This window comes from Gymnoscopelus braueri (assembly GCF_963280865.1).
Source record: "Gymnoscopelus braueri genome assembly, chromosome: 3".
Taxonomy (NCBI): domain Eukaryota; kingdom Metazoa; phylum Chordata; class Actinopteri; order Myctophiformes; family Myctophidae; genus Gymnoscopelus; species Gymnoscopelus braueri.
The window spans coordinates 3787989-3800860 of record NC_137612.1 but is presented as its reverse complement, the minus strand read 5'-3'; the positions used below and the strand labels follow the sequence as shown (position 1 = coordinate 3800860).

The following is a 12872-nucleotide window of genomic DNA, read 5'->3' as shown; positions in this document are numbered from 1 at the left end:
TGCATTGGACTAGAGTTTATCCAGACATAATATACATAAAGCGACAGTAAAAGAGTTTCTTTTAGGGTGTGTGTGCCAGAATCAAAGTGTGAGTGAGTGAGTGAGTGAGTGAGTGAGTGAGTGAGTGAGTGAGTGAGTGAGTGAGTGAGTGAGTGAGTGAGTGAGTGAGTGAGTTGAGTGAGTGAGTGAGTGAGTGAGTGAGTGAGTTGAGTGAGTGAGTGAGTGAGTGAGTGAGTGAGTGAGTGAGTGAGTGAGTGAGTGAGTGAGTGAGTGAGTGAGTGAGTGAGTGAGTGAGTGAGTGAGTGAGTTGAGTGAGTGAGTGAGTTGAGTGAGTCATCCAATTTCTCTATTATGTATTTTGTTCTTCTTGAAATTAAAAATCTCAGACCAATTTCATGGGGTTGCCATTGACTTCACGGGCAGACAGAAAGTCCATGATGAGCTGAGCAGCCTCCCGGGGTCTCTCCAAGACGACAGAGTGACCGCAGTTGTCCAAAAGTGTCACCTGACATTCAGGGTGGACCTCCTGCAACACAGACGCTCCTGAAACATCAACTACCTGTAGATGTGGATAGAGATAAAACAGTTATTTTCTGCTGTCAGACAATGTTATATAATGTAATTTTGTCTTGTTGACTTCCATGTAGCTACTGTCTCGGCAAAACACATTCCTTGTATGAACTAGGGTTTAATATTTTTCAAAAACAAATTACATTTTCATTCCTAGGAAAGAATATACTATCCTCGGAAATTTACTTGTTTTCAGCTACAGTCAAACCCTACTGATCATAATATTCAAGCAACACTAAATACAACAAGGAGAAATATGCATAAACCTATGGGTTCCCAACCTGACTGATTTGTGTATTATTTGGTGGTATTATTCTATATTAATGCAAAACTCCATTTGTGTTAATCAGTATTAGAATGAACATGATATAAACTGTGACTCCTACAAGGAATATGATGCCACGTTCATTGCCTATGATCTTTGCTGAGAACAACAACCTCATGGAAGTGATGTTTGACAATTCTTTATTGTATAAAGAAGCTAAATTGGTTAAAGCAAGAAACGCAAGTCTAACATGCATCATGATGCACATTAGGAAATGTAAGGCATATAGTTGTGTCCTTCATAAACTCATTGGTCAACTAGATAGATTATTACACATACTGGCAGGTTCTGTTTGGCTCATTGCTGGATATAATTGAACTATTTATTAAGGTACTTTTAGTTTTTAAAACAGGGAGCGGAACATATGGAGAGTTTTTTGTTACCTGATCGTGTTTCCCCCAGATAACCTGGAGGGGTGCTGTGATCAGGTGCAGGTTGTCCTGGAGAGAATGACGAGACTTTCCTCCTACAATCTCCAGAAACACTGACCGCCCCATGCACACAAACACATAGAAGTACACACACACACACACACACACACACACACACACACACACACACACACACACACACACACACACACACACACACACACACACACACACACACACACACACACACACACACACACACACACACACACACACACACATTAACTGTGGATTCCCGGGAATATATAGTAGCAGCAGTATTACAGCATTTAGTATATTACTGTATTATCAGGCTCCCCAGGAATTCATGGTGAAAATATTCAATTCTGGATTTACATTTTTGATACTGTAAACAACTATAGATCCTTAAAATGCAACTGAACATAATTTCCTCTTCCCTGCCCGGACCTCTGTCTTACTATTACACACACATCACCTTGTTAGAATTTTAAGTTGAACAACTCAACAGGAGTCAACTACCTAACCATAGACTTGTGCTGCCATGTACCAGCACTGACGTTTATTAGTGATTCATTGTACACCCTCTCTTTCCCCTATAGCAACAGTTTGCATCCCGATAGTGAGTGGGTGATAGGTTCCACTGTCTTTTCAACACTGCTTGTGCTGTATTTTCTTTCCTGTACACATTAAGTAGATTGTACTTTTCCAAACCTTTCTGCGTAATTACATGGCGTCTCTCATTTCTGTGAAACATTATTTTCTTTTGAAATGAAACATTTCAAAAAAAGATTCTGCAGTAGCAGAATTCTGGATGACCTATATAATGGTGCGGGTAAGACTAGTTGCAATGCCAGTAGTAACAGCAGTATAAGAAGTAATAACAGTAGTAGTAGTAGTAGTACTAGTAAGAAGTAGCACTCACTTTCTCTGTAGAAGTCATTGTTTGGGATCCGTTCATCAATGAGTCCCTGTAGAATCTGTAGGAAAACATATATTTTATTAGCCTATGAAATGAATGCCTTTAAGAACACTATGCCTTATGCCCAGTGCAATCTTACGCTCTCTCCCTCTCTGCCCATGGAAGAGGAAGCCCGAATTGTCTTACATCGATTGCCTTGGAATAAAATAATATTTATCACTCACACATTGGTGCTGGTTATAGAGAACTTTAAATTACAGCAATTGCTTATATTCTAGATTAATTCAATATTCTAGATTAATTATAGCAAACGCAGATTAACATTTTATTTGTCTTTGATTAGCTTAACAGGCAACTGCTGATAAAAACAACTTATTGACACAAGGAATTAACAGTCACACTTTTGTGGATTACAGTAAAATTGTAATGACAATCACATTCACAATCACTTAATTCACAAGTGCCGGTGTGCTGACTCTGTGGCCGCACGAGGCGCCGCTTATGTAATGTCGGATAACTACCCGACCCTTGCATTATAAGCTCTAACCTTTGATTGCCTTTAAAAAAAAACACATTTGATAGACATAAGTATCACCAGTATGTGACTGATTATAGAGAATGTTAAATTATTGTAATCCGTTCTTTATTTCCTGCGCAATGGATTAATTAAACTTAAGTGTGTGGTTCGGAGTGAATGGCATCGCACATCACAAATCATTGTGTTTGAATAGACTAACATCTTATATAAACACAATTGACACAAGGAATTGACACTCTCACTTCTGTTGATTATTGGAAAATTTGAATCACAGAGATTTGTTGAGAATTAGGAGTGAGAATCTGTTGCCATTGCAGGCGCGCTCTACCAAACGGAATTGGCATAGTGGGTGGTCTGAGAAACAGCTATGTGCTTTCTCATACGTGTGTGGGCAAGATAGCAATTTTTTCATATAAAATAATAAATAAATAAATACAGTGAGCTGTTTATACCGCGGGTAATACCGTAATACGGCATACCGTTACATGCCCAAGTGGTAGTAGCCTACTGTAGTAATACTGTACCTTCCTGTAGAAGGCATTGTTGGGGATCCATACATCACTGAGTGCCTGTATAATCTGTAGAAGCAAACAGCAACATAATGTCAACATAATTTATAACTGCACTTTAAACAAACTTCTCTGTAAATATAATACTCTGCTCTGTGTGAACACTGTTCTGTAAACACACTGCTCTGTGTAAACATAATGCTGTAAATAGGCCTGGCACAATTCTTACATAATCGTCTAATCACAATTATTTGGGATAATCGCAATTATTTTTGCATACTCGTTTTTTTATGCCCATCCTGTATATGGAGATATCTGTATCTGTCAGTCCTTGTCCCTTTTATGCCCATATATGGAGATCCCTGATGTCATCAGTATATGTCTATATTGGAATATATATATTATGGGCATGCCCCCTTGTGTGCCCATATATGGAGCTGACTGATGCCATGACGACACATTGAGGTTAGACAACACACTCCATATTTGGGCGTAGCTGCATTGGGAACAGAGTCAGAGTGACGTCAGAGGTCCGTCCGCCCATCGGCCCTCCCATTAGCCCATTTTAATGTAGGATACAATTATTAAATAATGTCAGTCATTACTTTATATATTTACGTTATTTGTCATATCTGCCCTGTGCAATCGTAGTGGACAAAGCCTAAAAGGCAGACAGACATTTTATTTATAATTATGTTCGAATTATTCAATACCAAAAACAAAATTAAATCATTTATATCAATTATTTGTATTACATTTAATCGTCAAGTAAAATGATCTCAAGGACCCCCAAAGTAATATGTATTTGGCTACGGACCCCCATCTGAAAATATTTTGTTCTAGGAACCCTCATACAAGATTTGAGTTGTTAAAATATTCCAAATTCTTCCAATTCGTTCAAGACGTTTTGAAAATTGCAGATCTAAATGGCAGATCTAAATGGCAGAGTAGTAGATGTACTAGGAGTACCAGTGAGGTGGTGGTAGTTATAGTACTATAGTACTACTATAGTAGTACTATAGTAGTACTATAGTAGTACTGTAGTAGTACTGTACCTGTTGAGGAATTTTGAAGCAGAAGCAGAGTTTCAGCATGTCTTCCATCCCTTGCGGTGTGGATGGGATCAGAGGAATATCTTCCACATTCTGACTTTTCTCTAACTCCTTCAGTCTCTTCACAAACACACTCTCTGTGGGCAACACCAACCCTGGGGGAAAATACAAGAAAGCAGCTATTCATTACATTTAATGCAATAAATGGCTCCTCCTTTTAACTGCCACAATTATATACAGTCACACCTGGGAGTACAATCATAGTGTGAGCCCCCCCCCCACCCAATTTTTTTAAATTAATTCCCCTTTTATTATTGTTATTTATGTATATATGTAATTATGTTATGTATACCCATCCAAAAACTAAGCGTGACGAAAACTTGGATGATCTTTTCAAGGTCTGCAATGAATAAGAATGGCTCAATATTACTGTAGCAATGTTTCTCAGTTGGAAGAAGCATGATTGTGCACACACTTGAACATCAAAGGACAAGTCAGAGTCAAACTTCACATCCAGGCCAGCGAGGCCACATTCTTAAAAATTATTGTCTTTCTGAATAACTGATTGATAGATATAAAGGTGAGTCAATACAGGTGGGCTGTCTGGGGTATTACTGTACCTGCAGGACAGATGAGGGTGACTCCTGACAGGTGAGCGGAGAAGCGGGCAGCGTAGACCCCCGCTACGTTCCCCCCCATGGACGTACCGACCAGGTGGAATGGACGTCTGTTTAGACAGACGCTCTGTACAAACTACAGAGACAAACATGTGTCTTAACTTTATTCTATTCTATGTGTACTAAAACAACAACAAGGACCATAATAATATGAATAATACTATTAATAATATAATAATGAAATAATGTGAAAAAATAATAATGAAAATAAAGTCAAAGGAGGGAAAGAGGAAGGGAGAGAAACATTGCCCACCTTCCCACACCCACCCACACCCACACACCTGATGTATACGTTTGACTTGTCCCTCTATGCAGTAATCTTCAGCATTTGTCCTGCTGGTCCCTTCATGTCCAGGCATGTCCACACACACAACATGCTGGCTCCTTGGTAGGTACTGTACACAAAAACAAACATTATTAGTACTCCAACTCCTGTAGGTTTGATGTTTAACTAGTTTCCTAGAACCACAATGTTCTCTTTGCACAGAATTCATGTTATTTACTCTGATGTTGCACTTCTAAGTCGGTCTGGATAAGAGCAACAGCTAAATGGCAAAACTGTAAAATTGTTATGGGTGCGTGGTCGCGTCTGTGATATACCTTGACAATATGGACCCACATGTCTTTGTTTAATGAGAAGCCATGCAGCAGCAGGAGTGAAGGTGTGGTTCCCCCTGGCTTTCCACGGTGGGAATAACAGAACCTGTACTTCCCGCAATAAGCATAGTCTACTTTCAGACCCAGCCTCCGCCTTGAATACCTACAACAGAGAGAAGAGAAGAGAAGAGAAGAGCATTCAGTTGTACTGATCACTACTTATCTAGAAGTTGGTTCTGGATTTGCCACTTCCTCCTTCCCAGATTTTTCAAGGATCACAGGAATATTGTTTGTCAACACCATAATTGGCTGACTGTAATGTTGTGTGTGAGTGAGTGAGTGAGTGAGTGAGTGTGTGTGTGGCCTCTGAAGATGGATGGCCCAATCAGACACGCACGCACTCAAGTTCACACACCACAAGCACACACACAATTTCAATTTCTTTATTTGGATTGTTGTCTTAAACTGAAAATCCATTTAAATAAATAAAAATGAGTGTGTGCTTGCGGTGTGTGAAATTGCATGCGTGTGTGTCTGATGGGGCCATCCATCTTCCAAGAGGCCTATTTTACTGTCTAATCAAAGTCCACCTCCAAATTACTCCTGCATGAGTGTAAGTGGTTATCATCAACATTGAGAGCTAACTGGCTGAGCTGTGAGGGAGACGGTCTATGTATACAGGGGATACAGTAATTATTTTATGCTACTAGTGTGTATTACCAGTTATAAACCTTGAGGATGACAGCAGGCCAGAACATTATGGTGATGAAACCCAGGAAGAGGAGCACAAGGGTACTTCCTGCTAGCATTAACATTTTGGCCACATCCAAGTCCATCATTCCAGTCTCCTTTAAGAAAAACACACAGTGGATTTTTTAAATAATAATAATGATTATTAGTAGTAGTAAATGCATAATATAAGCAAATAATTAAGTGAATTATGTCAGGGTGCAAGTTCAGACCCCAATGCAGTAAGACAGACAGCAAGAATTAAGGTTCAGGAGGTTTATTTTCCAACTTAAACTTCCCATAAAATGGAGATGGCAAAACAAGGACTCAAAATACAGCAAGGCTTGTAGCCAAAACACAGTACATAACTCACTTGACACTAAACAACAAACTGCCAAGGGACTGAACAAACAGGGGAATATATAGACACAGGGTTAACTGGACACAGGTGAACACAAGACAAATCAACACAGGGATTGGCTGGGGTACAACAGGACACAGGTGGACTGTGGAGAACAAAACTAATCAAAGGTAGGTGAGACAAGACAGGAAACAGCAAACAAGGCAGACAGGAAACAATACTACAAAATAAGATACGCAACATCAAGGCAAAGGCAGCAACATCATAACAGAAATACAATTGGAACGATACAACAGAATAGAGGCCTAAACAGGTCTAGAGAACAGCTCTAAAGAGTCCAAAACCATATAAGGGCATTCAAAGTCCAAGGGCTGAGGGGCGGAGCGTGACAAATTATTAAAAAAGAAAGAAAACTAATGCAGACAAGAGCAGACAGGACAATTCTTACATTTCTTATTCTTAAAGATTCTCGACTTTACAATGTTAACCAGAGCCAGTGTAGCAGATGTGAGCCATCCGGCTTTTAAAAGTAAAGTTGGCTAAGAATCATTTACTTACATAGGAGCCACACAGTGGAACGACCTCAAATCTAGTGTCAAACTGACAACCAATCTGAGGACTTTTAAGCAGAAGACTAAAGCATGTCTATTAGAAAAAGTTCCCCTATAGAGGGTCATTAGACTAGGGAAAGATAGGGGAGCACTTGTTTGTATGTATGTACTGTGTATGTTACATGTGTTTTGTATTGTTGCCTAAGTTACATGTGTTTTTGTACTGTAATGTATTTTTAACTTATTGTCCGTTATATGTGAGAGGACCTCAACGGAAATAACTTTCTTGGGTAATCCTCGAACTGCAAGTGGTTTTTGCTTTTCAAATAAATCTAATCAAAAATCAAAAAACTTTACAAAACTCACTGGTACTTTAACAGGAAAAAGTGTCTGATAAAGCATATCACCAATATACCTATGTAGGTTGCATCTTTTAAGTAGCTCTGGATAAGAATGTCTGCTAAATGCCAAAATTACAAATTGCCACACTCTTTTCCCTCACAATACAAGTTTTCATTTATTCTCCTAGGTCCCCACAACACACCTGCATGGTGACAAAGGGTGACCGGGCGTTGGCTGTCCAAGCCCCCAGACTTTGGAATGCCCTACCCAAGTCATTTCGGCAAGCTGACATTATCGCATCTTTTAAATCGCTTCTGAAAACCTTCATGTTAAGAAAAGCCTTTTACTAAACCATCCTCTCGCTATATTATCTTTTTGGTTGTTGTTGTATTGCTATGAATTATAATCTGCTGAATTTTGTACTAGTTCCTCTTATGTTACCCGTTTTTTTAAGCACTCCTATATGCTATGTATTTTGTGGCCCTTGTATGTTTCCTTTTTGCCATTTTAACCTGTGTGATTTTGTACAGTACTTTGTAACGTCTGTTCAGAAAAGTGATATATAAATAGATTATTATTATTATTATATTGAGTCTATTACTCTTTGACCTGCAGAATACTATACATCTGTACAGCTGTAGTTCAAGAGTCTTCGTGCATGGCATTATTCAAAGACAAAAGGTCATTTTCAACACATTTTATTTCAGCAATAAAGCCCTCAGAATTAAATGAACACTGAGGACTTTACTGTGTACTCGTTGTTTGCCATGTTAGCATGATCACTCTCTTCATCAATGTCATATAGTTGTCTGATCGCTGGCATCAAGCTACAGAGCCTTGCTAATAATTTAATAATTAATAATTTAATGCAGACAAAAATCACTAAGGCAAAGACAGTGAACAGAGCAGTATAATTACATGGCCTACATAATCACATACATGCACACTCATATACAGATAATAATGTTTTCTTTCTCACCTGTCTTCTTTCTTTTGGACTTTTCTTTCTTTCTTATTATTATAATGTTTTGCTAATTCCTCACCAAAACAAAAGTAAAGTGAAAACTGAGCCTGTGAGCCAAATTAGGACTAGACCAAAGTTAGAGAGGCCGCTGGTAATTCCCCCTCAAATTGTTCAACTTGAACAAAAGACAAACATAATTATACCAAATTCTTCAATTTGTTTAGAAAATAACTGCTCTACAAGCTGGGCAAAACTGAATCCATTCTTTTTGGGGTCAAGAATTAACCTCTGCAAGGCCAAAGACTTCACGTTCAAAGTGGGTGACAATGTTATTACAAGGAAAGAATAAATGACCTACCTGGGTTGTATTTTAGAGGACAATCTTTCCAGTGAAAAAATGGCAACAAAAGTAATCAGGAAAGTCAACCAAAGAACAAGATTTTTGAACAGGATCTCCTCCTTGGTAAGTAGGAATACACTGTCTGAGAACACTGTAGCTGGAGCACTTATCCAATGTCATTTAGACTATGCATGAACCTCATGGTCATGGTATTTATAAAAACAAAGCTTCAGGCATCTCAAAACAAACTGGTTTGGCCTCACAATAGAATTCACCTAACCCTTGCTCATTATGCTAAGGTGGGATGGCTCAGGGTAGAGGACAGAGTAGGCTACAACAGCTTGCAATGGGCCTGATGGTCTTCTAGATACTCAAGGGATCAGGGATACCCAAAATGTATCTGTCAAACAGGTTTCTTGTTTACAAACATTGAGACTGCACGCGCAGGTGCCAGTTTCATGTAGTCAATTCCCAACAGATCCCCAAACCCATTGTTTTGAGGAGCATTAGTTTCTGTTCTTTCCACCTCCACTTGTGTGTTGGCTGGACAGGCGTCTTGAGAGACACACACATGCACAACACTAGATGGAGCTCCACTGATCTCGTTCAACCCAGATTCGGCACAAACACGCTGTTAAATTTGTGCTACTGCTATGCCACCAACATGTGGAATGCCCTACCAACAGACAACAAAAAGTGTGACTCCTTAGGCCTACCCTCCTTCAGAAGAACTGCCATAAAAGAGCACCTGTCTGCAATTTGTAACTGGTCCTAGAAATTGTAGAAAGATCTCCAAGCTATAACATCAGAAATGCCCCCCACCCCACACACACACACACACACACACACACACACACACACACACACACACACACACACACACACACACACACACACACACACACACACACACACACACACACACACAACTGTTTACTGTAGCCTACATATACATTTATTGTGGGATCGCTAAAGCGATCACACTACTGTTATTGTCAAGCGATCACACTACTGTTATTGTCAACACCGTTTTTTGACGGCTAACTAGTCCTTCATACTTTTAGCTACAAACTCCGTTCCAACTCTTCAACGTTCGGCCTACTCAGGACATGTCGGCTACCATTTGAATTTTTGAAATAATTTGTACTTTTAGAGATATTTCACTTTTTACTTCTAAAAAACTCCCATTCATTTCAATGGAGAAATTCATACTTTTAGATAGAAACTCCGTTCCAACTCTATAACGTTCAGCCTACTTAGGACATATTGGCTACCATTAGAATTTTTTGAAATAATTTGTACTTTTAGAGATATTTCACTTTTTAAATAGTAAAAATACTTAAAAGTTGATAAAAAGAGTAAAAATACTTAAAAGTTGTAAAAATTAGTAAAAGCTACTTTAAAGTAAATAAAGTGACTAAAAATACTTTAAAGTAAATACCTTGAGTAAAAATACTTAAGAGTACTTATATTGAGTAAAAATACTTAAAAGTACTCAAAAATAGTAAAAATACTTAAAAGTTGATAAAAAGAGTAAAAATACTTAAAAGTTGTAAAAATTAGTAAAAGCTACTTCAAAGTAAATAAAGTGACTAAAAATACTTTAAAGTAAGTACCTTGATTAAAAAATACTTAAGAGTACTTATACTGAGTAAAAATACTTAAAAGTACTCAACATGAGTAAAAATACTTAAAAGTTGAAAAAAATAGTAAAAATACTTAAAAGTTGTAAAAATTAGTAAAACATACTTTAAAGTAAATAAAGTGACTAAAAATAATTTAAAGTAAATACCCTTTAGAACCTTTCAAACCTTTAGAACCTCTTAAACCTTTAGAACCTCTTAAACCTTTCAAACCTTTCAAACCTTTCAAACCTTTCAAACCTTTCAAACCTTTAGAACCTTTAGAACCTTTAGAACCTTTAGAACCTTTCAAACCTTTAGAACCTCTTAAACCTTTCAAACCTTTAGAACCTCTTAAACCTTTCAAACCTTTAGAACCATTCAAAGCTTTAGAACCTTTCAAACCTTTAGAACCTCTTAAACCTTTCAAACCTTTCAAACCTCTTAAACCTTTCAAACCTTTCAAACCTTTAGAACCTTTCAAAACTTTAGAACCTTTAAAACCTTTAAAACCTTTAAACCTTTCAAACCTTTAACTCTACTAACACTATCAATACTCAATACCATCAACATTCTTAGCGATCCCACACTGTTTCTTCAGGAACAGTACCTTCTAGTTAGAGTTGATGATGTCTTGTAGCCTATATTGTATATTATTTATGTCTTCTTCTTCGAGTCCATAGCAATCTTAGATGTCGTTCTGCCAGTATCGGGCACAGGCCATAGCAGTGCAGCACATTTAAAGACACTGTATGTCTTTAAATGTCTTGATGAATTGAATACACAGGTCCAGAATGGAAATAAGCCCTTAGGCCTTTTTGTGTTATCCTTTTAGAATCATTGTATAATCGTACCACTGTAACGGTTAATAAAGTATTCAATCAATCAATCAATCAATCAATCAATCAATCAATCAATCAATCAATCAATCAATCAATCAATCAATCAATCAATCAATCAATCAATCAATCAAATAGCAGGCCTAGGCTATCCTAAGGAGCACTGAAAACCCTAAACAAAAATGCATTGTTTTCTATGGTTGTGTATGTAATAAATGCAATGTATGGAATTAAGCTGCAACTCTACTGACAAATGTAAGACAGATTTAGCTTGTTAATTGTACTGGACTGGTTTTATTTGGCATGTCTGAGACTGCTGTGATCGATGTCCCCGCACCAGGTGCTAAATGAAACAGCAGAGATGTAGCCTACAGTAGGCTGTAGACAGAATTTTGGTTAGCCTTGCTCTTCCTGGTTTCTTTAGCACAGCAATCAACAAATATATGGAAATTGTCGCAATGCAACACGTTGTGAGCTTGTAGATTTGTTGGAGAGGGAAAAAGGAGGGGGCCTAGTATTGGCCCCTGGAGTAAAGTATGTAGGTTGAAGTGGTTCAACCAGTTATACAAACCTCCCATTTCTGGTCAAGTCAAAGGCGACAGGTGCGTAGGAGAAGACCAGACGAGGGCCCCAACGGATTGAAAGAACAAACTCCCGCACACTGTCTTCAAATGCAAGAATATAAATGCAAATATCTATATAACCTGATTTTGAAGACAGTGTGCAGGATTTTTTTCCTTTCTGGTCAAATCATTTTAAAAATGTTTCTTGGCCTTCAAGATGTTAGTGAACAGACTGGGAAACTAAGTGGAATTCTCTGCACAGCCCTCCACAGGTGTCTCCCAGGGGCCAATAGTCCGGGAGACAGGCCCACCTCTAAGGATGTTTTCTGCTATCTTTTTTTCACCATTATTTCCTGTTAGCCACGTAGCCTATACCTTGGGCCATCACAAGTTGATAGGGAACACACCCCCAACTCTAAAACCCCTTTTTTGGAGTCAGTTTCTGGGGAAATTACTACAAGGGCATAAATAGTCATACAGGTATGAAATTTGGCATGGAGTATCCTGAAAAATGGGGGAAAGTAATACAAATTCAGAGCCTTGCTGCCATTCAATTTTAAAATATCATCCTCAACATCCCCAGAAACACAAAAGGCAGCACTTTATGGTAATTATCACTGCTGCACTGGTATATAGAAAACGTCCCATGTTCATAAGCTTCAATTTGTGCCCAAGATGACCTTTCTATATTGAAAATTACACTTGCTGTGACCGAAATGAATTGGTCTAGTATAGGCACAATTTCCAAAAATGACACTTATAATTGACACCAAATGAGATTAGTTCACTACCCCTATACAAACCTTGTGTGCCATCAATTAACACGATTAGCCTTCAGGGTTAATGGGTAATCCTTATACTGTATATGTTTTCATACATGGGGAATACAATGACATGTTCAGTTTTTAAGTAAAAGGCGAAGAAACTACTTGAAACATTGGTTTTATTTTTTTTACTATTCTTTGAAAATAACATTGGCTGT

At 38.1% G+C, this 12872-nt stretch overlaps 1 protein-coding gene across 1 annotated transcript; it reads right to left on the bottom strand.

Moving 5' to 3' along the window:
• Positions 1 to 382: 382 nt before the first annotated feature.
• Positions 383 to 8983, bottom strand: LOC308082976 (monoacylglycerol lipase abhd6-A-like; the record flags this gene model as incomplete). The annotated part of the gene is made up of 10 exons (XM_080425055.1): positions 8885 to 8983; positions 6300 to 6427; positions 5583 to 5742; positions 5264 to 5377; positions 4926 to 5058; positions 4309 to 4460; positions 3269 to 3322; positions 2210 to 2264; positions 1279 to 1379; positions 383 to 559 (listed from the first exon to the last, which is right to left on the bottom strand). Exons 2-10 carry the CDS (start codon positions 6416 to 6418, stop codon positions 383 to 385), a joined length of 1065 nt encoding a protein of 354 aa, XP_080281181.1. The 5' UTR covers positions 6419 to 6427; positions 8885 to 8983.
• Between the last annotated feature and the right edge of the window lie 3889 nt (positions 8984 to 12872).